The sequence below is a fragment of the Schistocerca nitens genome, chromosome 1 (genome assembly GCF_023898315.1).
Source record: "Schistocerca nitens isolate TAMUIC-IGC-003100 chromosome 1, iqSchNite1.1, whole genome shotgun sequence".
NCBI classification, from domain to species: domain Eukaryota; kingdom Metazoa; phylum Arthropoda; class Insecta; order Orthoptera; family Acrididae; genus Schistocerca; species Schistocerca nitens.
Genome location: NC_064614.1, coordinates 460,991,939 through 461,017,384, shown reverse-complemented (window position 1 = coordinate 461,017,384; position 25,446 = coordinate 460,991,939). Strand labels below are relative to the sequence as shown.

Genomic DNA, 25,446 nt, shown 5'->3' with positions numbered 1-25,446 from the left:
GTCATCGGTCCCATCGGATGAGGGAAGGATGGGGGAAGGAAGTTGGCCGTTCCCTTTGAAAGGAACCATCCCGGCATTTGCCTAAAGCGATTTAGGGAAATCACGGGACATCTAAATCAGGATGGCCGGACGCGGTTCTGAACCGTCGTCATCCCGAATGCGAGTCCAGTGTGCTAACCACTGCGCTACCTCTCTCGGTGATAATTCGGGAATTTAACAGAGTATGAAACACTTAACCGGAAACAAGGTACCTGGAATAGAGGACGTTATCTCAGGATTATTGACATCCTTGTGATGCTAGCCATAACAAAATTATTCCACTTGGTGTGCTATATATATATATATATATATATATATATATATATATATATATATATATGAGACAGGCAAAATACCCTCAGAGTTCAGGAAAAACGTAACATCTCCAGTTCCAAAGAAGGCATTAGCTAACAGACGTGAATACAGGTTGCGAGAGTTTATTTACAACTTTTTTTTTTTGAGCCAAATCGCTGTTATAAAAGCCAAAAGACGTGAAAGGCAAGCTGTAGTGGAGAGGGGAGTGAGACAGGGCCGTAGCATACCTCCTATGTTATTCAGTTTGTACACTGAGCAAGCTGTGAAGAAAATCAAGAAGAATTTTTGAAATGGAATTAAAGCTCAGACTGAAGAAATAAAAAGTCCGCAGCTCGTGGTCGTGCGGGTTCCCGGGTTCGATTCCCGGCGGGGTCAGGGATTTTCTCTGCCTCGTGATGACTGGGCATTGTGTGATGTCCTCAGGTTAGTTAGGTTTAAGTAGTTCTAAGTTCTAGGGGACTGATGACCATAGATGTTAAGTCCCATAGTGCTCAGAGCCATTTGAACCATTTTTGAAGAAATAAAAACTTCATGGTTTGCCGATAACATTGAAATTCTGCCAGAGACGGCAAAGGATTTGGAAGAGTAATTCAACGTAATGGATGGTATCTTTGAAGGCATTATACAGTGAGTTTCAACTAAAATAAAACTATGGTAATGAAATGTAGTCCAATTAAATCAGATGATCCTGATGGGTTTAGATTAGGAAGTAAGAACTGGAAGTAGTATATAAATTTTGCTATTTGGGGACGAAAATAATTGATTATGGCTACGGTAAAGGTGAAGTAAAGTGTAGACTGGCAATAGGAAAGAAAGAAATCTCAAAAAGAAGAATTTTTTAATGTCTAATATCAATTGTAGCGTTACGAAGCTTTTCTGAAGGTATTTGTCTGTAGTGTAGCCTTATATGTAAGCAAGACGTTGACGATAATGAGTTCAGACAAGAAGGGAATGTGATGCTGAAGGAGAATGCTGAAGATCTGATGGACAGATCAAATAAAATATGAGGAAGCCAGGAGACGTAGGGGAAAAAAGAAATTATGGCACAAATTGACAAAAAGAACGGTCCCATCGACAAGATACATCCTGAGGCATTACAGAATTGTCAGTTTCATAATGAGAGGAAGTGTAAGGGATAGCAATTGTACGGGAATGTAGTAAGCATGTTCAAATGAATGAAGGTTGCAGTAGTCATGCAAAGATGAAGACAGGATAGACTAGTGTGAAAGGCTGCATTCGTTGGAATGAATACCACAACCATCACAATGGTTGTTCATAAAGCCTGTGACTACGACCACTTTATAATCGAATACTCGAAATGAATCCTCGTCCGTAAAATAATAAAAACCACTATAAACAAAAACACAACTAATTTACGAATTAAGTTTTCACATCTTTCTGGTGGTTACACAATAAATAGTATTCAACGAGACCATGAGAACATGCGTACATGCTAATCGTGAAAGTTCAGTGTGTGCCGTAGCAATATATCTGACTTCTTCCCTATATGAGGAATACGATAGTATTGTTCCTTCTCAAGATAGTATTATCTATAACTAGTTTTTATTTTCTTCATTAACTGCTGCGTTCCTTAAAATATATTCGATAAGCATGGTTAAGTATTTGTCTCCCGCGGAATAGTGGAGTATCGGCAGAAGCAGTGATCTGAACTCAGTAACGGAGGAGCCATCCATTGACCCAAAAGTCGAATTGCCAAAACGTCGTGTTTAGCAGAAAGACGGATATCTGGGAAGGTCTTTTAAAGAATGTGAACCCTTGCAATTATCATTTATTCAATTACAAATTTGTTTTATTTGTATTTATGACTCTGTAGGCATATAATTGTATAACATCAAACATTTGCAGTCGGTGAGTTACATGTACTCTTAATTACGAAATTCTCAGTGAGAGATTAGAATATTTGCCTTTGGGAGAGGTAATGTTGATAGGTTGTTTGATTACCCGGTATGAGTTCAATAATGGACATTCCTCAACACTTAACTATGTGCACAGTTCATTGATATAAAATTGTTGAGGACTACTCAATATACATACTGTATGAAGCAGTGAGTCGTTCACAAAATATAGTGTAATAAATACATGTTTTGTGTAAGACAATTAACATATGTCTCATACTGATGCGAATATCTAATTTGGAGTACGTATATTGTAAATAAGAGGACAAATACCTCGTTAAAAATTCTACTGAAATCGATCATAAACTGCAAACATCAGTATCAAGAAACAGCTTCATCGACATTGCATAATATGTACACATACAGTTACTCTTCATTTGAATTTTCAATTTACAACATTCACATATTGGGGAACATTTTTAATTTACGTGGCAGGGACATAAGTGTGGAGTAGATTGCTGATCTTTTCTATATCTTTAAGCGAGATTCAGCCACGGTGAAAGCACATTTTACGCGTACATGGTGAGCACACATACAACTAAGTGAAGGAAATCGTTCAGCAAGTCATCACAACAAACAAGTGATTGCATTATACTGACTGTTGTGAATTTGTATGAAGTTGGTAGTTACAAGAGCTGTATGAAAAACACTAATCCATTTTCAAATTAGTTGTTCACATGTAGTACGAAGCAAATACGACCATCAATGTGACAGATATGCACTTTATACATTGAGTGTACACAGATGAACGCGTCACAGAGGAATTTTCTCTAAAGAGCTCGTGTGACTAACATGCATTATCTTTCATGGAAGTATGATACCAGAGGGTCACTCATGCCTGGAGCCCAGCATTATGTCTGTATAGAATAGTTCTGTACACTACGAACTACGTCTTCTATTACATAAAGCGATCTACACTTGAGTGACAGATATTTAATACTCGCTCCACAACTACTTCTGCAATATTCAATACGAATCACGTTTAGATTTATCCACACTGTAATTGACTCTAGCGTCTAAACATAGCTAAATGCTTAGTACGAGAAACATTTTATCCAATGTCAACAAATTTAGACTCGTAGTACACTAAAAGGATACAAATTACCATGCCATATTGTAATAAACCCTGGTTGGGTATACAAAAAAGTGACTGGGAAAAAAAAGCTATCCTCTCACCTACTTTTTATATATGTATATGGGCCCATATAAAATGTGCAACGGTATTAAGATGCTTACAAATACAAACATTTATACGTTATGTACACTTTTTACAACACAGACATTACAAGGAAAATCAAGTGTCCTCAATAAATATATTAAATATTCGGGTGGTGGGGTACCTCTCATGCAAAGGCCACCAACAGACAGCACGATGCCCATAATAAAACTATGGAGTGCACACGCATAAAAATAAAATTCTTCTATAAACAAAACGACATTGTTCTTTTTGGCATAAAATATAAAAAAGATGCTTCTCGAAAGTTGTGCTGCGGCAGCAGGGGTGACAGACGGCTCCCAGCTGCCGTGTGAGGTTGAGGTATGGGTCAGAGGCGTGACAAGTAGGAACATCAATCGAAACATCTTTTTAGAATAAATACTGTACAGTGCGGGGGAAGGTAGAAGCCTCCCTTTGCTTAGTCGACTTCAATCAGCTGACGATACAACACACCAACAGCAATACAGCGTGCATATAGTAGCTAGCAGGAACACAAACGTCATACGGTGGAAAAAATGCTGGAGACACCTTGCTTTCTTCGGACGGAGTCCGAAGCTAGGTCATGTTAGCTGCAGGAGACGAATAATGCACCACCTCAAAGAAGTGGATACAGTAATCTGTTGACAAAAACTATTCAAACGTACCGTCTCCACAGGAGTGGCTGTTCAGTGCGTTACGCTTCGCGTGTTAAAGAAATGTGACATTTGGCGCGGGTAGATAAATAAATATGTTGTACACGAATAGCTTCTTTTTGGTATCGGTTGCCGCCCCCCGCGGTTGCGGACGACGGAGTCGCGTGACTAGATTCAGGCATTTGACTCTTTGAGGTTGTCGAAGTACTCCATGATCTGGTCGTAGTCCATGCCGAGGTTGAGGTCGTCGAGACCGACCAGGTCGTCGTGCGCGGCGCCGGACAGCGCCACGCCGCCGGCGACGACGGCGGCGCCTGCCGAGAACATGGGGTTCCCGACGATGGTGGCGCGCTTCACCTCCGAGCCGCCGCCCGCTCCCCGCTGCGCGCCAGGTACGAAGTCGGAGGAGTTGGCGCCGGCCGCCGCTGCGGCTGCTGCCGCGGCTGCCGCCTCGTGCTGCAGCTGCAGCTGCTGCAGCTGGTGCTGGTGGTGCTGCAGCTGGTGCTGGTGCGGCGGCACCTGCGGCTGCGGCTGCGCCTGCAGCTGCGGCTGCGGCTGGTGGCCGGACGAGCGGCGGGACTTGTGCCGCTGCGGGGGCTGCTCTGGCGCGCCGCCGTCGTGACCGCCGCCACCTCCGCCTCCGCCAGGCCTGAGCACAGCACAGCACAGCGTCACATCTGGTGCACACTTCCCGGTAACATAGCGCTATGCAGGGGTATCAGATTCTCTACATCAATGGAGTGCTGCTATTGTGTTATCATCTGGTAAGGTACATTCACCAAAGACCATTACCAACCCATATGGGTCACAAAAAAAAGAAAAAAAGAAAAGTTGAGCTGCTACCTACTATCTATAGATAAGCTTAGGTTATGTACATTACATCAGGGCCTTACTATGAAGGGTGTTCAAAAGAAACGGTACGAAACAAAATTGTGGGTATAACTGAAGTCTTTATTCAAAAGCAACCACCAGAGGTGTGAGTACAACTTCTCCCACTGTTTCACGAGCCGGATGATTCCCTGTTCCCAGAATGCCTGTGGCTATGCCAGCAGCCAACCCTACACCGTGTTCGGCGAAATCCTCGTGGAAGCCAAGGGGCCTATCCTGAAACATACCTGCAAGACAAGCACCCCCCACACACAAAGTTCTATCTCTGGACACCACTCTGTGAGCAACAGGATTAATATAATAGGCTCATATTAGCTATTCTTTTCATGGAACTAAGTTTGTAAGGGTTGGTGTAAATGCAGTAATCGTTACTGAGCTACTGTTAAAGAGGAAGCGACTGCACATGAAACCTCAACAGTTAACTGGTTAATGAAGGGAAGAGCCAGCTCCTGCCGCCTCCGTAAGCACATGATTACTAACTGGCATATGACCGCGATGTCATTAAAACCAACAGTCGCTCACAGAACGGACAAGGCGGGCATTTGAGAGCAGCACTTCCCTCTCCAACACATCACGTCACTGTAATATTTGTTTAAAATTCATCTACATCTACATTTATACTCCGCAAGCCACCCAACGGTGTGTGGCGGAGGGCACTTTACATGCCACTGTCATTACCTCCCTTTCCTGTTCCAGTAGCGTATGGTTCGCGGGAAGAACGACTGCCGGAAAGCCTCAGTGCGCGCTCGAATCTCTCTTATGTTACATTCGTGATCTCCTCGGGAGGTATAAATAGGGGGAAGCAATATATTCGATACCTCATCCAGAAACGCACCCTCTCGAAACCTGGATAGCAAGCTACACCGCGATGCAAAGCGCCTCTCTTGCAGAGTCTGCCACTTGAGTTTGGTAAACATCTCCGTAACGCTATCACGCTTACTAAATTGTGACGAAACGCGCCGCTCTTCTTTGGATCTTCTCTATCTCCTCTGTCAACCCGATCTGGTACGGATCCCACACTGATGAGAAATACTGATTTGTAAGCCACCTCCTTTGTTGACGGTCTACATTTTCTAAGGAGTCTCCCAACTTGGCACCCGCCTCACCAACAATTTTATATGACCATTCCACTTCAAATCGTTCCGTACACATACTCCCAGATATTTTACAGAAGTGACTGCTACCAATGTTTGTTCCGCTATCATATAATCATACAATAAAGAATCCTTCTTTCTATGCATTCGCAATAAATTACATTTGTGACCTTGCTCAGACTAGACTTGCTCAGGCTACGGAATGTCTCGCAGTACACGTCACAGTTAATCGTTCTTCCGTGCTCGAGGGATTCAATGAGTATCGGGAGTTGGATGTCGAAAAAGACGGTAAGCACAGCTTTCAAATTTTTATGGGTGTGGCAACTACGTTAACCAACAGCGACATATGAAAATTTCAACCGGTCTGCTTGTTCGACGTTTCGTACCTTTTCAGTTGAACACTCCGTATATACTACGTTACAGCGAAACTAAAAGCTCGAGAGGGAAATACAAAATGTACACCCCTACCTAACGAACACATTTTCTGCACTCTGAAAGGTATCTCCCCTCAACACTTTTTTCGGCACTCTTCCCTCGTGTTCTCGTCCTACACAACAGTCATCAAATATCAGCAGCCCACCCCTCGAAGTTCCGCGTGACTCGAGCCAAACCCACCTCATCAAACAATGCTGTCTAACACATGTATAGCAGGAATCCTAGAAGAATGCTGTGGCAAAGTGTATGTAGGCGAAACGGGAAGAACTGTTAAAGAACGCATTAAGGAACACGAATGGCACGTGCGGCTAAAACAAAGTGCAAAATTGACAGTAGCGGAACATCAGGAGAACTGTGGCTCTGATATCGATTTTAGTAACGTACGTGTACTGGCTAAAGAAACAAACATTTATAGAAGAAAGATCCGAGAAGCTGTTGAAATTTCTAGGAATGCATCTAATTTCAATAGAGAGGACGGCTATAGGCTTCCGGCATAGTGGCTCCCCGCCATCAAGAAAGTAAATACGCGGCCGCGGTGTGTGAGCGGCATAAACAACGCGCTGCAAGTCACCTCGGCGGACAATAATATTTTTGGTAAACATTCCCCCTCTCTTGATCTGTCCGTTTCGAATCTAGCCACTGATGACGGCCAACCAATAGCGGTAGGAGGCATTTGAACCAATAACCCTTCAGCATAACTATGGAATAGTTCCTTTCTATCCAATGACGATGATATCCACAGAGATGAACTACCACCGCCCCCTTCTTCTGCATCAGAGCGGGAATATTAGCCTATGACTATGGCTCACCAATGGTAGCCATATGAATTTTAACCAATACTATCACTTCTCCAGCACGAACGCCAGAAAACTCCCCTTTTGGTTCAAATGGCTATGAGCATTATGGGACTTAACTGCTGAGGTCATCAGTCCCCTAGAACTTAGAACTACTTAAACCTAACTAACCTAAGAACATCACACACATCCATGCCCGGGGCAGGATTCGAACCTGCGACCGTAGCTGTCGCGAGGTCCCAGAACCGCTCGGCCACTTCGGCCGGCAAACTCCTCTTTTATAAGTGGACGCGACACTCGTCTCAGACAGTGTTCTAACAGTAGTGGACACCAAAAGATCCTGAGGAAGATCCAGCAGAGGGGTCGAAACGTCAAACATTTTAGATGAAGCATGACGCGGCCTAATAACCCGGAAGATTTTAACTTCAGTCCCAGAAGAATGTCTGCAAGGACAGGGACGAACAGCCCTTATCCTCAGTCTCCTCCCCTCCTCCTCCAGCCATGCTCAAGCAAGGCTTTTTCTCTCAACAGCTACAGAAATGAACAAATTAAGAAAGTGCTGTGGGCATACACACACAACGACAAGAGCACATAAGGAAAAAAAAAAAACAATGAAAGAGAACAGAAGATTGCGTTCTTGCCATGCATTGGTGCAGATGTACTGACCGGTCAGAGCTTACCGGAGAAGAACATGTTCTGTTTGGAAAAAACTTCTATTGTCTGGTCAGCTAAAGTTTTCTGGGACAGGATTATGAAGAAGGCAGTTGAGCTACGCGTGCGAACTAATATTGTTAACAGAATAAGAATTTAGCGGTCAGCGCGATATTGCAACCAGCCTGTGAAACAGTAAAATGGAAAAGCTACAGTCCACTTGGCATAGAGCAGCGGTGGAAGACAGACAGACTTGTCAGCTACGTAAAACCGAATGAGACGTGGGACGTAAGTAAAGATCAAACCCCAACCGAAGACTGAGCACTCTCATATGCTGTCATCTACGCTATAAGAACAACTGACACTATTTGTATCTTCCAGTCTGCTTGAATTTGCGCGCAACGGCCTGATTGTCTGACTTCAATACTAATTAACTCGAAAACGGCGCAACGTGTTATATTTTTTTCTTAATAATTATTTCTCAGCACAACCTACACTGCAATACCCTTGCAAGATTTCTAGTCTGCTTCTGCCCACCCTGTATAAGGAGACAGAGTGTGACGCACCGGCTCTTCTGACGACCAGACATTCGTCTTCAGAGTCGGTGAAACCACGTCGACAATGTGAGTTATCAGGGCCGGGATTGTCACAGGGATCGCTACTGCGCGTAGCGTTTTACTCACTGTAAAACTCGGACCTTCCAGAGATGCCGAGAATAATGCAAGCTATCACGCTGATGATATTGTCATAGCCAGGAGCAAGAAGCAGGTGGTCACAGGATGCATCCCAGTCATTACAGGAACGAGCAACGAAAAGGCTTCTTGCTTTCAACGCCACAAAGAGCCAGTTTATTATCAATAAACGCAGTAATCCAGGCATCCTAGAAATCAACGTCTTCGATGAACTACAGCCGTGAAATATTTTGGAATAACAATCAAATAGCTCTGAGCACTATGGGACTCAACTGCTGTGGTTATCAGTCCCCTAGAACTTAGAACTACTTAAACCTAACTAACCTAAGGACATCACACACATCCATGCCCGAGGCAGGATTCGAACCTGCGACCGTAGCAGTCGCACGGTTCCGGACTGCGCGCCTAGAACCGCGAGACCACCGCGGCCGGCGGAATAACAATCGACCGAACCCTCAGGTGAAATGCAAGACTTCCCAGAGGCTTCGGACCCTCTGACTGCTCCTTAATGAACAGTTCGAGCTTTCCATTACCTGCAGCCTCACAATCTGGCAGATGTATATTCGACCAGTTATGGACTACGTGATGTATGACTGACTTACGAAGAATGCCACCAAGTTTTACTGGCGCAGAAGAGAATCAAATAACATACTTATCCGGCTGTTAGGAACGCTGAAGATCAAAGTGATCCCGATGGACGACCAGTTATGCTACTGAACAGACAGCAAGGCCATAAAGAAGCCACAAATAAGTACTTCTGCAACCCTGATGACGTATCAATAAAGAGAAGTTCCAAAAACCCAGTACTGATGAGAAAATCAGTAAAGTAAGTGCCACGCTTTTAAGAGAAGAAAGCGAACGATGACGACATCGGCACTTTGACATGTGATGGAAAGAGACAGTAATCTTTCCGAAACGTCATGTTCACATTGAGATATGCGGCGAGAAGTCCGTGAAGACTATTGCACGATTGATATTATTCCAGAAGTCTAAGTACACTGAATAAGTGTGACGATTAAGTTTATGTCACTCGAATTCCTTCAAGCCAGTTACAGTGTATGCATAATTGCGTTCATAAAAATGTTTTTACAGCGTCGGAAAGTGCGCTGCCTAGGGCGCGTCAGAAGCCTCGCTGTCACATTCCTGTCATGTGCTCTCCTCTTAGCTGCAGAGAAATAGTTGCTTGGTGCCTTAGAAAGCGCTCGTTTAGCAATAACAAGGCTACTAAAATCGCCAGATGACACATAGAAATAACGATTTTAAAGCCAGAAGCTGACAATTACTCCTTTTGAACAATTTATCGCGCCTGCGAAGTCGAATGTTAAGAAAATGTTTTAGAAAAATAGGAACAATTGCTTCATTCTTCGGACTTTCCACATTAATACTGTCATGCCGTAACAACACTCAAGATCAGATCTTAAAGCTGGTGAATGAAAGACAACACTTGGCATCGGAAGTACGTTTACTAAGAACACCAACGTACAGCCGGAACAGAACTTAAAGGGTCACAATTACTGAACTATATGAATAAAAGTTAATTAGTTACAAACTACGGCGTGCACACACTCTATTCAACATATGACCGTTAGTACAGATATTCGGATTTCGGTTATGACATGTTCGATATGCTTGTCATCTTTGACGATGATCTGGCGCGGACTAATAGCGAAATTCTGCATGACCCGCTGAAGTATCGAAACATAGAAGCAGTCGATGATCTCCTGAATGGCTGTTTTCAGCTCAGAAAATGTTTTGGGGTTATTGCTGTACACCTTGTCTTTAATACAGCCCCACAAAAAGGAGTCGCATGTGTTCATATCCGGAGAATATGGTGGCCAATCGAATGCCATGCCAATGGGTACCCAAGAGCCAGTATGCGGTCCCCATAGTGCTCCTCCAGGACATCAAACACTCCTGCTTCGTTGGGGTCGAGCTCCTTCCTGCATCACTTTGGATGATGAGAATGAAATCATCTTCCAAAACTGTCATGTTCCGTTCGGTAGCCACCGTGACGTCAACGAATATCGCACCAAGTATTCCGTGCCTGCAGGTTGCACACCACACAGTCAGCGGTTGAGGGTGAAGAGACTTCTCGATAGCAAAATGCGGATTCTCAGTCCCCCCAAAGGCGCCAGTTTGCTTACGTGTTTCTGATATTCCACCTGAGTATTATCAAGTTGAAATAGGGACATTGTGCCCATTGTCGCTTCGGCCTCGCGACTGTGGAGCAGAAAGAACGGTATGAAGTCTGAAGCGTCTTGTTTCGCTTTGTTGTATACGAATATTACGATGGGCAGAAATGTATCCCAAACTCTCTGCTCGACACCAACGTACATCTGCCAAAGCCTTATTAAAGCATTCTGTGGGTCATTCCTCTGTGAATGATTGGCGTTGTGGGTCATGTCACAGTCTGAGATTATATCTGATGCCAGCCTCAACCGCTAAACTTTTCCATGACCAGAGATCATCACAGCTGGGTATCCCAGGCTCAAAATGATGTCTTCTGCAAGGAACTTGACAATTTCCGAATCTTCGGCAGTTGGTACAGCTTTGGTGACAGCATAACAGGTGAGGTATTCAGTGCAGACTATTACCCACCGATTCCCATTTGTCGATTTCGGGAACCTTCTCAGGAGCTCGATTCCATTTGGATGGCATGGAGTTGCTGCAGGTTGAATTAGTACCAGAAGCTCCGAACGTTATTGCGGCACATGCTTTCGTCATTGGCATTCCTTACAGTGGCTGACATACGGCCTAGAGATTGGTAGAGGCCTGGCCAGTGATAACTGCTCTGATTCGGTGTAAAGTCTTCACGAATCCCAGTGACCAAGTGTTACAGCGTCGTGAAAATACTTCAGGATCTTAGAGGAGATGGGACGACGAGAAACCATTTTCGCCCCATAGCATCATAGTTCCTCTTAAACAGTGTCCCAGTTATTAATTGTAATCCTCCTTTGGTCAGTTTCTCAGTCTTCAAGACTTCTATAGATCTTCCGTCTGTTCAGCACCAATGTCATCTAATATAGTGATGAGTGATATTTCGTCCCTGTTGCTGTGTTCAACCAAATGATTTCGTAAAAGACAGTAGGCATCCTTTTGTCTTTGTCCACTTTCGTACACCATTGCGACGTACTGCTGAAACCTCGGTGCTCATCTCGCCATTCGATCCGACGGATCCTTCAGGCTGATGAGCCAGTAATCTCACGAGTCAGCCTGACAGATTCCTTCAGGCTACTCAGCTAACACGGAGAATGGTGACCCGTCGTAGAGGTGAGTGGTTTCCCAAATAAATATGGCCGGAAGTTATTAACGGTCCAAACAAATGAAAGGCAGTCTATTTTGGTTGTGGAGTAGTTCTTCTCTGACTTGAAGGATACTCTGGAAACATCAGCTATCGTCTTTTCAGCACATTCGATAATCTGTACTAGAATTGCCCCCATCCCAAAACCATTAGTGTCGCCTGATGTTGTCCCGGTATTCTCCTCATACAATTCCAGGCTGGAGATGATGTTAGCGCATCCTTAAGAACAAGTAAAAATATTTTTTGCGCCGCATTGCAGGAAAATTTGCCATCTCCCTACTATAGTACTTGCAACTGACGTGTCTTGAAACAGAAATCGTTTATGAATCACAGGTAGTGCGAGTCCATTGCGAGAAAATGTCTCCCATTACAAATGTGCCTAGGAGTCGTTAACTCGGTGACTACTCGTATCTTCATTAGACCAGGGCGACTCCATCGCCACTCACTAGGTGCCCCAAGATTTTTATTTTTTTAGGAGACAAAGAGGCACTTTATCGGAACCAGACAATGAACTGTATTTTTGAACGCACAGTTGTCATTCAGCTCAGATGTTCTTCAAACGTGTTACAAAAACGACGATGTCATCCAGACAGCAAGGGTACGTCGTCCATTTTAGGTGCCATCATACGTTCGAAGGTTAAATAACCCAAACTACGTAGCTTATAGAAGGCAGGAATTATGAAGGCAGTCTTCTCCCAGCCAACCTCGGTTTGCCAGTAGTCTGTCTGAATGCACATAGCTGAGAAATATTTTGCTGCTTTCAGACATTTTATGGTGCCGTCAGAGCGCAGTGGGTTGGATAACAGCCTCTTCAGCGGTAAACAACGACCCAGAGCAGTGATTGTTCTATGTTCTGGTTGGAATAGCTTCGTCGATCTGAAGCTCTGATCTTTCATAGTTCATGACTGCTTGTGACACTTGTGAAGTCCCTTCTGAGAATAAAATTATGACTATGTTCTGTTAAACCGACATATTCTAATGATTGTGTTGTGTCATTGATTGTTATTGAAATATTTCATATTCCAGTTGGCACTATGTATTTCGTTTGCGAACTTCAGCACCATCTCTTTTATATCACAGAACATGGTATTCTTCAGCTGGCGATAATGAGCGTTTGACATTATGGACAAAGAAGTCCCTGAAGCAAATAGCACCGAGATTGGTTGGCCGGCAGTGACGACATGGACGAGATTTCCTCTCATCTTGGTAACTATCGTCCATGGAGGATTTTCGTCTGCGGCAGTTTCACCTCTATAGACGGTCGCAACACAAAGTTTTCCCGAATTCGGCAGCCAGGCGAGTGACTTGTACATCTAAATGACTACGGCATGCTGGGGAGCAACCTCGTACAGATTACGGCGATGAGTTTCGGCCCATAGGTCTGCTGATGACTGGTGTGTTTGGGACTGTTGTGGTGGTTGATGTATTACGGCGTAACAGTCGTCGCACACTCGTCTTTTCCTGCATTTTCACACATGTACAGAGCATCTACACTGAAAAATGTCTTTTCTTCTACCAGGCCCTATGGTTAGTGAAAGATTTGGTTGTACCCACATAGTTCGGATGCTGGGTTGTCGTTTGACGGCTACAGCATAAGTCCGACATGGCCTTCATAGTGCCTTGACCGATAGTGGCAATTGGTGCTACAGACTGATTCATTTCTTCCTCAACATTCTCTATTACCTCCTAATATATCGAGTCGATACTCAAAACTGCTGTCTCTTGAGTACCCGGTATGACATTTCTAGTGTCATGCACTGCTATAAATCTGCCCTTACTGTCTAGTGTGTTAGAGAGGCGAGTTCATGGTAGTCTTCACATTGCAATAGGAACCACATTTGACATGTCCGTCATACCTCTTTCGACCGACTCTTTCTTTGTTGCATTTTCTCGGTTCGTTGTCCCCTCTTGATGAATTCCTCTGCTGTTGTGACGCCCTTTACCAGGAGAACTTGATGCATATCTTCCATGACTGCTTTCATTAAATGTGGTATTTTGTCAGCTTAAGTCATATTCAGATTTAAAATTTAGCATAGGGCCAAAACGTTATGTATGCGTAACTACGTCGATTCCTCGTGACGTTGGTCCCAGTTCTTAAATTATTCTTGTGCTAAGTGGAGATGCTGCTGATTATCGCCAAGTGCTTTATTCAGTTCAGCCTGGAATTTTTCCCAGCTATCGAGCTTCTTTTCGTTGTTCTCGAGCAACTGCTGGGCTGGGCCGTCCAAATAGATGTACATATTTGCCAAATATCTTATCTGTTGTATTTGGCGATATGGCCGAATCCTACCTGCTATTTCGTTGGGTCTTGGCCAACATCTCCGGAGGACACTGATGAATGTCCGATGTGCAATTTACTGTTGGTTTGGAGTCCACTGGTCTCCTGAATAGACGGACATATGAAGAATTTACTGCTAGCATTCCGGTTCCTGTCCACGTAGGTTTCGGCATTTACATTGCCTAATTGGAGCCACGATGATGTACATGTTTTAGAAGTACCCAGCGTCTTTACCAAACACTGCCATATCGTTACAGCACTCATGTCCAAATTCGGAAGGTGAAATATGACAATTAGCACCTGCAGCACGTCTATTAAGAACACCAACATACAACCTGAATAGAGAATGCAGGTATTTATAGAAATATCCACTATTTCAGGAAGCTAGTATTTATAAAACCATCGAATACTGCAAATATAAAAATATTATAAAACATTTTTGAAGAACCCTTCCAGAAATGATAAATTAGAAGTAAAAAATAATTGCTGGTGGCTGGATGTGAACTAGCGACCCTCAACACGCCAGACAGCCACGCTAACCACTACACCAGAATCATGGCACCGGAGGTCGCCACAATATATTCCTTTGTGAATTAGAGGGTATACTGCACAAAAGATGGTCTTACGGATATTCTGTCCCCAGATACCTGCGGGAAAACGTACTTCCCCACGTCACTGTGCCACCAGCAGTCTATCTCGCAGGCGCAGCAATAGAGCAAGGCAGGTGTCAACAGCCGCCTCCAGAGGGCACTCCTGACGGGGGAAACTACTTTGCCACACCCTCCTCAAGCACCAATGAAACGTCGGATAACATCATCGTGCCCGGCGAGCCAACTAGGGAGTTCTTCGCTATCGCGACCAGTGGCAGCCAATCGTGCAGGCTGAACGTAACCCTGAACGTGATGTTATAACCAACCTCGACAGGCCTATACGGAAATCTTCAGTGAGCCTACAGCCAGAGCTACAGCTACCATCACTGACGATGATCTTCAGGATGTCTAGTCGGATATCTGCGTGATAGATAAAGACTTAACGTGGGACTATCTCGGACTATTCAGCCCATCGATGTTGGACTTCTACGTGGGATGTGTTCAAGGAAGTGTTCCTTGTATTCGTTTCTCATGAGATATGAGTGTTCAAATAAATACTTCCTGAACTTGGACTCTTCTCTGTGTAGTTGTCCTTGACACTACCCAGGTGTTGTAACAGATGCAGCCACACCACAACAACGGTTCACCTGTTAAATTATAAAAGAATTTCTGTTGTGATTACCAGAACATTCAAGTATTCATCGGATTTACAGATTAGTTGGTTGGTTGTTTCGGGGAAGGAGACCAGACAGCGAGGTCATCGGTCTCATCGGATTAGGGAAGGATGGGGAAGGAAGTCGGCCGTGCCCTTTCAGAGGAACCATCCTGGCATTTGCCTGGAGTGATTTAGGGAAATCACGGAAAACCTAAATCAGGATGGCCGGACGCGGGATTGAACCGTCGTCCTCCCGAATCCGAGTCCAGTGTCTAACCACTGCGCCACCTCGCTCGGTTACAGATTAGTTTTTGTCTCTGTACATAGCATATGATATGAGTCTTCTTCTCCCCACTACTAATATTTGAAAACATCCTACCACACGTACTATATGTCAGTAGTTGTGTACTTCGGTAGTTCTGCCTCGTGTCTACAATTTTTTTGCAAGGAGAGAGGAAAGAGCAAGGTGACAGGTAAAGGAGCAGATTATCTTAATCTGAAGAACTACGTGTATCCGAAAATTTAACATTTGTGTTATCATTTGAAGTAGTGACAATGATTTCCTTCGGCAAGTAACTTTCTTTTAGATTTTGAGCTTGGCGTCCGCATTTAACACAGTCTTCGGCAGTGACATCGTCAAAGGCTTTGTGAATATTGCACATCTTTAATTTCGCCTCGCCAGTTAATGGATGCGACCTTTCCTTCCACTAAAGCCCACGCATTTGCTATTGGACTCTATTGGTGGTGGCAAGGATGAAGCCTTACAACCCCGTCGCTCATTTTGGTGCTAAGTTGTCAAGATAAATTTTATTGTAAAGGAGCTTGTAGCGCCACACTTATTCCATCATCTCACCGTTCGAAACTGAAATAATTTCCTGGCTATTGCGTGATTTCTTCTTTCTTTGTAACTGAATTAGCAAATTTTTCTTTTTGTTTTTTCTAAAGATTATTTTCGTTATCCATGACAACAACACAGCCTCCTCCTAAAGGATGTATTAAATCCAAAATTAGTGTTGTACACATCACTACGCTCTCTTCTAGATAATCGTTGGATTTGCTGGCTGTAAATATTAGCTTTGCAGCTCTGAGACAGCCATACTCAGATGATTCTTCATGACAGATAATAAACCTGTCCCCTCTGCCAGGCAGCACTTTCAAACTTCTTGTCTTACAAGATGTGCTTCCTCGCATGATTTTGATCAAGTCAAATATCATCGAGAAAAATAATGCGTCAACGACGATTTTCTTTGCTAATGTTGTGAACTGACTCAGTGAAACTGCCAGAGATGCTGTAAAAGCATGTCTCTCCATCATAATATGTCTCCATCGTTGTACTGTCTGCACCTGAATCCCACAGATCTTTGAACTGCTACGAATTGCGACTATGTATGAAGCCTTCTTGTGCAGAACATCAGTCACCTATTGCTTTGTGTGATACTCGTCACGATCGTAAAATTCCAATACAATACGACCAACAATGTCCTTCAAATACTATCCTTCCTCGGAGACTGTAACATCGTTTTTTGCTCCCAGATTACTGCTATCCGTGCTTCTGCACATATTCAGTGTATTGTTCGGTGAGAAAACACCACACGCCTTTGCCGTTAAGAATTTCTTCTCTTCTGGGGTTGTCTGAAAGGTCATGAAGAAATTAGTGCATCCTGTGCATGACTACCTTTATTTGGTTCCTTATGTCTTGTAAGTCGGAAACGAGAACAACAATGGTATGCGGTAGCAATCACATCTCTCTTTGCAAATCCGCAATATTTCTCCACAGCAAATGGATAAGTGAAAGTAGCAAAGCCATGCCAGGGTCAGCGGTAGCCGTTGTTTTGTATGCTATTTGGACGGCAGCTGTAGCAGAAACGATACCGTGGCAACAATGTGCAATTAGAGTCATGGACTGAACCGGACTACGTCAAATGTTTCTCATTGATAGTTAGAAACAAAATGAAGACGAGAGTTAAGAGAACGGACATTCGTCTTCACTGTTCCTTAATATAGTAGCTTTGAGGCGAGGAAATTTGATCACAAAGCCAGCAAGGTGCAATGTTGTCTCCTCTACTTTTTGTTCTGATGAACAGAACTGAACTGAAAAGGTACTTTTCTTTTACACACCTCACCATCCTTAAGAAAGCCAAGTACAGTACAACACCTGTATTCAGTGTACAGTACTTCTACAGTATATGCAGCTGGCCAAGGTAATGTAGTGGTCAAGTCATCAGATTAGAATTTTGGAGCTCAGTAGTTCAAATATCCAAACAACCTCCACAACCAATCTCTCCGATGGGGATTTCCAGAAGTTTCCTTAATCGTTCAAGCCAAATTCACGGCGGATTTCATTCTTCCACCTTCCCTGATCCGTCTATTGTCCTCATCGTCAATGGGACTTCAGGTTTTAAGATACCTTTATTTTTGAATATGACATCGAAATTTATTTATCTCTTTGGCGCATACGTACGCTCAAACAAAGAAAAAAGAAAGAAAAAGTATTAATGTACAGCAGACGATGCAGTCATCTTGCTACTCGATGTAAAGGATAATAAAGGGAAAAAAGGAAGCAAGGAAGATTAGCATTCAGTGTCTGTCGACGACGCATACATCAGTTCCAAGTAAATCAAAATACACTCTGAAACAAAAGGTGGTCTCTTACAGCGATATACTCAGCAGTACACATCTCCACTACACAAAGAAAAGCACATACACACGAATAAAGAAATATCAATGCGAATTTTTATATATCCATTTCCTACCCCTTGGGCATATCGAGCAAAATATTTTTCAATGTATGACACCGTGTTAGGGTGTAATATGATCCAAGATTTTAGCCACTTCTGAAAATGTGTTTGACCAAACTGATAATGTACCGTACACAACTGATACAGTACTTCATCTATCATCACATGAATGTGTAATCATGGTCGTGATGTTTCTGGATGGTAAGAACAGAGAGGAAGCGATCTCAGGTGTTTCATTGATGGTAACGTAAAATGGTAGCGTAAACTTGATTTTTTGGGGAATATTTCAACTTCTGCCTCACGGAGTAACACCTAAAACGCACCAATCTAAAAATGAGGATGACAAAAAATTTCATCGATTAGTAAAATTCTATCACTTTTCTCTTTGTTGTAATAAACTGAAAATAATAAGTGCATCAGACTGTAGTGAACATAAACTAGCTCAGTGGCGCAAGATATGAAATAATTGTCGTATGTCACCCCTACCAAAGTTTCAAGATCGATGGGAATACGTTTGCGAAAATAATGTGAAACGTGTATGATAATAAAATAAAGTAATTTGAAAAGGAAAGCAAACTATTAATTCTTAACCTAATAGTGTTTTCGTCACAGCTGAAAGCGATGGAAACAAACAAAAATAGAGAAGACCTTTGCTTCTAAAGAATGAATAAATTCTGGACACTTTCCAAAAGCATTGCAAAATCGCGTACTTCACCAGTGCAAATACTCACCAAGCCCTACATGGGCTGAAGATTAATCAGTGGTGTAACAGAAAATATTGACCAACAGTTACGTTAAGATTTATGTCTCGAAAATAATTCATTGCCACCTCACACACTAGAAAGCAAAACGACACTGCGAATTATTCCTGTTTGGTGCAGATTAGTGGATGTAAGAACCATCAATTCGAAATACGTCTTACTCCAGGACCAGAGGCACCAGTACATGGCTAGTTACGATACACAATGCAGGAGCAGCATTTATTTTATCAGTAACTCACAAATTTGGACATACTGCAGAATCACACTTCATTTTTATGCGTGAGTTGGGGCTTCTCATTAGTGCAAGACAATTTAGGTTGACGTATTCAGCATACTATCAGAAACGTTGAGATGCCACGCAACCTAAAATACGTAGGTATTCCAACATGTTCTTTCTAACAGATCTCTTTAACACTAAGCATCAAGAGGGAACGTCACACTTACATCTATTTCAAATCTATATCTCTAAACATGAAGACTAACATGCTTAACAGCCTTATGCAAACTAAAAACAGGCAACTGCACATTGCATGAATACGGAAAATAAAGTTTTAAATGTAGATAAGAACAATATTTTAAGTGATGAAAAGAACAAGAACAGATTACAGAAAAACTATGGATAGCGGGGTGAAACATAACATTGAGGAATGCCCATTAAAACTAAAAGATATTTAATTTACGTTCAGCAACTGGAGCTTGTGGCAGCTAATAAGCAAGTGACGCTATTTTGACATTAGTTTACCTTTTATTTAGAAAATTATCTGCTTTTTAACAATCTTTCTTTTTCGACACTAACGAGGAAGAAGTAATTGTATGATAAGTTATCATTTTTTTCTAAAAAGCGTGAAACGGGGAATATGGAAGAGATGTTTCAAACGCATGTGTTCGGAAATCACTTCAGGACGAGTTTGGAACAAAAATCTCCAGAAATTACCTCACATATTGAAGAAGAGAATTTTTTGTGCGTCATGAATTCGAGATAAGAGGCTAAGATGAATTTTAACGTTGTTCATACGAGGGTTATCCAGAAAGTAAGAGACGTTTTGAAATAAAATATTGACGATGTGGGAAAACCAAATATCATTACACACATTTTAAAGGTACACTCTTAAGCTATTTTTCAACGTAATTTCCACTCAAACTGAGGCACTTGTCAAACCGTGCTACAAGTTTTTCAATACCGTATCTGTAGAAAACTGCCGCCTGTGACTGCAACCACTAGTTTATAGTGGCATGCAGTTCGGCGTCAGTACCAAAGCGCTGTGTAGTGAGCCAGGTCTTCCTCATTACTGGAAAGAGGTGGCTGTATGGTGGACGATCAAACACCTCCCACCAAAACCCTGTTGGAGCTCTCGAGTACGACTGGCCGTGTGTGGACGTGGGTTGGCGTGAAAAAAAACAAAACATTTGCGCTAACTCTCTTCCGACACTTCCGCCTTAACTTTGTCAGGTTTCAACAGTACGACTCTGAGTTAATTTTTATTCCACATTCAAGGAAATCAACGAGAGTCATTCCCTAAGAGTCCCAAAATACAGTAACCATGATCATTCCTGTTGACAGCTTTTACAACCATCTCCTTGGTTTCTTGGGAGAATTTGCGTGTCCCCATTCCATCGATTGCTTATTTGTTTCAGAACTGACATGCTTCACCCTAGACTCGTCCTCAATTACGATACGGACGATAACTTTGTTACCAGTTTTCTCGTAATCTTCGAAGAAGGTCAGTGTCACAGCCAATCTCTGTTTTATGTGGTCGTCCATTAGGATTTTGGTAACCCACCTAGCACAAAATCTGTGGTAATCAAGTTTCTCCGCCACACTTTTTTGCAGTAAATTCCGTGAAATTAGGGGAAAATGTTGCGAAAGCTTTTTAATCGTGAAATGAATGTTAACACGTCAAAGAAAGCAAACTAGCGGAGACACAGATCACATGCTACCACCGCCGGATTCGTAATGAGTGTAGTATCGTTATGCCACCAAGATGACAGTGGCTGTAGCCCCACCCACAGCAGCAATAGACCAAAAGGTCTGTTACTTTCTGGATAGCCTTCGCAGTATTGGTTGCTTGTACGAAATATATTAATATTTGATGACTCGTTTTTAATCCCAGAGTGTGTCAATACGTCCACGATGCACTGGCTGTCGACATGCTTGGCAACCGTTTGCTGCAGAAGTGAAGAAACGGATGCATTCCAGGATAGCGGTTCAGACAAACGCAAGCAGAGTTTACCTGACGACAGCAAGGTGCAAATAACGTAAACGTGAGAAAATAGAAACGGAAAAGAACATTTAGGATGATACAGAAGAATAGCACTTGCTTTGAAGCAGCGGACTCCGAGTCCTTCACGACGACTGGAGCGGCGGCGCGTGGTTGAGGCAGTAGTGGGTCTCTAACCTGTTGCTGCGGTGGTGGTGGTGATGGTGGTGGTGCCTGCGCTGCTGCGGCTGCAGCTGCTGGTGCGGCGGCGGCGGGGGCGGCGCAGGCAGCGGGGAGGCGGTCTGTGCCCCCGCGGTGTCCGCGCCGGCGGCTGCCGGGCTCTGCTGGAAACCGGCAGCGGGCAGCCCCGCGGCCGCGGAGGGCCCGATGCGCGCCGTCACGCCCATGTTGCGGTGCGGCGGCACCGGCGGCCGGTACTCCACCTCCAGCGGCTTGTCCGCCGCAGCCGGCGCCGGCGCGGGCGCGGGCGCCACCAGCCCGTGGGGAGGCAGCGGCGGCGGCGTTCCGCTGCTGCGACTGCCGCACACACCAAGCAGCGTCTCACTACAGCCCTTCCGATGCCTTTCAGCACGATCGTGTGGCGGCTACCACAACAAGGACAAAATTTACAAACGGAAGGAGCCAAACCAACGCCTACCCACGACCTGAGCCAGAGAAGACGGAGGGGGAAAGGGAGCAAATCGTATTAATTTCCTGGTGAATGAAGTACACTATAAGACAAATAAGTGACGCTAGACGAAAGAATTATCCGAATGGGACAGAAATCGGTAAAAACAAACAAATTATTAAAATTACAGATAAATTAGACGATTTATTCAAGAGAAAGAGCTTCACAAATAGAGCAAGTAAAATACGCATGGCGCGTATGCCACCAGTTATTCAGTTTGACACTGATTGCTAAAGTTGTTATCTGTCCTCCTGAGGGATATCGAACCAAATTCTGTCACAAAATTGTTAAGGCTTTCGTAGCCACTTGGTGACGAACTGCCTATTGCCTTCTGTCTCGGGTTCTTCGACCGACGTTCATCGGGTGATTTTATTGACGTTTCGCGAACACGAGTGGTTGGCATTGTCAAAACATTACCCTCCATTGCCGGTGGTGAACTGGAGCCGAGCTCGCGGCAGCAGACTATATGTTCCTGGCGCGCAAACGTCCGAGGGCTTCTCCGCGGTCATTTCCAATGCGGTTCTCCTCTTTCTACAGCACCTCCGAGGTAGCGACGAAGTGGAGATTTTCCCGTACGACTATTTCGTGAGTGTATCGTGAACATCAGGAATACGCTAAAACATCAAATCTCCGACACTGCTCTGGCCAGAAAAAGATCCTGCAAGAACGGCACCAACGACGACAGGAGAAAATCGTTCAACATGACAGAAGTGCAAACCTTCCGCAAATTACTGCAGATTTCAGTATTGGGCCATCAACAAGTGTCAGCGTGTGAACCATTCAACGAAACATAATCGATATGGGCTTACGGAGCCGAAGGCCCACTCCTGTACCCTTCATGACTGCATGACACACAGCTTTACGTATCGCCAAGGGCCTGTCAACACTGATAATTGGACTGACGATGACTGGAAACATGTTGCCTGGTCGGACGAGTCTTGTTTCAGATTGTAATCGATGGTGCGGATGTATATGGGTATCCATTCTCATGAATCCATGGACCCTGCATGTCAGCAGGAGACTGTTAAAACTGGTGGAGGCTCTGTAATGGTGTGGGTCGTGTGCAGTTGGAGTGACATGGGACCCCTGTTACGTCTAGATACGACTCTGACAGGTGACATGTACGTAAGCATCCTGTCTGATCACCGGCATCCATTCATGTCCACAGTGGATTCGACGGACTTGGACAATTCCAGCAGGACAATGCAACACCCGACACGTCCAGAATTGCTTCAGAGTGACTCCAGGAACACTCCTCTCAGTTTAAACACTACGGCTGGCCACCAAACTCCCCAGACATGAACACTATTAAGCATATCTGGGATGCCTTGTTACGTCCTGTTCAGAAGAGATCTCCACCCCTCGTACACTTACGGATTTATGGACAGCCCTAAAGGATTCGTGTAGTCATTTCCCTCCATCACTACTTCAGACATTAGTCGAGTCCATGGCACGTCATGTTGCGGCACTTCTGCGTGTTCGCGTAGGCCCTACACGATATTAGGCAGGTGTACCAGTGTGTTTGGCTCTTCAATGTATAATTCCTGTACACGGGATGACATTGTAGTCGAAAGTCTCTGCCTGGTATCGGCTAATAAATACATATTGCAGCGCCTGTGTTGTAAATAATGATGCGATATTGCGTCGGACATGTACGCATGTCAGAAGGAACACTGCATCGTTTTGCCTAACAACACAGGCACTGCGATATCGCACAAGTGCTGGCGGCGCCAGGCGATACTCACATCTGCCACATCCTCTCTGGCGGCGTGGGCAGCGCCGGCTCCCTGGAGTGCTGTCGCACCGGCGTGGCGGGCTGCGGCCTCTCCCTGTCCCTGTCCCTCTCCCTCTCCTTGTCCCTCTCCTTCTTGCAGTAGGTCGAGCTGTCCACGGCGGGCACGTGCCGCACCGCCGCTGCCGATGCCGATGACGCCTGCATCTCCGTCGACTGCTCCAGCGGGTTCGACGTGATCCGTACCTGTGCCCGACAAGCACTGCAGCTGCACGCTACATCCCTCCAGAACGCCAACAGAGGAATATTTATGTAGACATCACGACGGAGACTGACCCAATGCTTTACTCACATTTGTCATAATGAATCATGAACTCTGCAATAAACCTTCCTGCCGGATTAAAACTGTGTGCCGAACTGGGATTCGCAACCGGAACATTAAGTAAGGCGGTCAAGGCAGATCGTGAGCCGTCCCTGGGTGGGTCGACTGCTAACTGCACTGCCAGCGAAAAAAAAAGTTCCCGGGGTTCGGATCCCGATCCGACGTAAAGTTTCAATTTCCCAATAAGTGTCACAGCTTTCAACTTTCACCATGTCACGCACACACATTCGGAAAACTTGCATGAAAATAGTATGGCACACCAGACGACACATTTCTAAGATAACCGATTCATCAAACATGAGCTACCTTGCACAGGTTTTCAAAATAGCACGGGAGCAAACAACTTCCGGCGCCCAAGGTTTGCGAACAGTTTTCGATATCACCCCACACTAACGAGTGATACCCACGAAACGATTGTGTAGCCTATCATCCCCTTTATGTGAAAATTTCTCTGATTCCATCCATAGATTATATTAGACGACAGACGTTCAATGTAAGTAATAATAGATCCCTTCCAGGAAATGCGGTGGATTCGTGATTTCCTGTCATAAAGGTCACAGTGCGTAATAATACACGGAAAATCATCGAGTAAAACAGAAGTAATATGCGGCGATCCCCAAGGAAGTGTTATAGGCCCTCTATTGTTCCTGATCTGTATTAACGGCATAGGAGACAATCTGAGTAGCCCTCTTAGATTATCTGCGGATGATGCTGTCATTTACCGCCTTGAAAAGTCATCAGATGACCAAAACCAATTGCAAAATGATGCTATCTGTATGGTGCGAAAAGTGGTAGTTGACACTGAATAAAGAAAAGTGTGAAGTTATTCACATGAGAAGTAAAATAAATCCGTTAAATTTCGAATACGCGATAAAATCTGAAGGCCGTAAATTCAATTAAATAGTTAGGAATTATAATTACAAATAACCAAAATTGCAATGATCACATAGATAATTTTGTGGGTAGAGCAAACCAAAGACTGAGATTCATTGGCAGAACACTTAGAAGGTGCAACAGGTCTACTAACGAGACTGCTTACACCACGCTTGTCTGCTCTATCCTGGAGTATTGCTGTGCGGTTTGGGATCCGCATCAGGTGGGACTGACGGATGACATCGGAAAAGTTCAAAGACGGGCGGCTCGTTTTGTACTATCGCGAAATAGGGGAGATAGTGCCACAGACATGATAAGTGAATTGGAGTGGCGAGCATTAAAACAAAGGCGTTTTTCGTTGCGACGGGATCTTCTCATGAAATTTCAGTCACCAATTCTTTCCTCCGACTGCGAAAACATTCTGTTGGCACCCACATATAGACGGATAAATGGTCATCACGATAAAATAAGGGAAATCAGGGCTCGCACAGAAAAATTTAAGTGCTCGTTTTTCCCGCGCGCCGTTCGTGGGTGGAAAGTTGAGAGATAGCTTGAAGGTGGCTCATTGAAGCCTCTGC

The 25,446-nt window shown here is 44.1% G+C and overlaps 1 protein-coding gene across 1 annotated transcript in view; it reads right to left on the bottom strand.

Moving 5' to 3' along the window:
- Positions 1-2,136: 2,136 nt before the first annotated feature.
- The window catches only part of LOC126253668 (transmembrane protein 132E), a 415,203-nt gene continuing 391,893 nt past the window's right edge, over positions 2,137-25,446 (bottom strand). The window contains exons 14-16 of the mRNA XM_049955226.1: positions 23,627-23,859; positions 21,392-21,730; positions 2,137-4,767 (exon numbers count right to left, since the gene is read on the bottom strand). Of these exons, the coding sequence (XP_049811183.1) occupies positions 4,293-4,767; positions 21,392-21,730; positions 23,627-23,859 (1,047 nt within the window). The 3' untranslated portion in view covers positions 2,137-4,292. The remainder of the gene's footprint in view (positions 4,768-21,391; positions 21,731-23,626; positions 23,860-25,446) is intronic.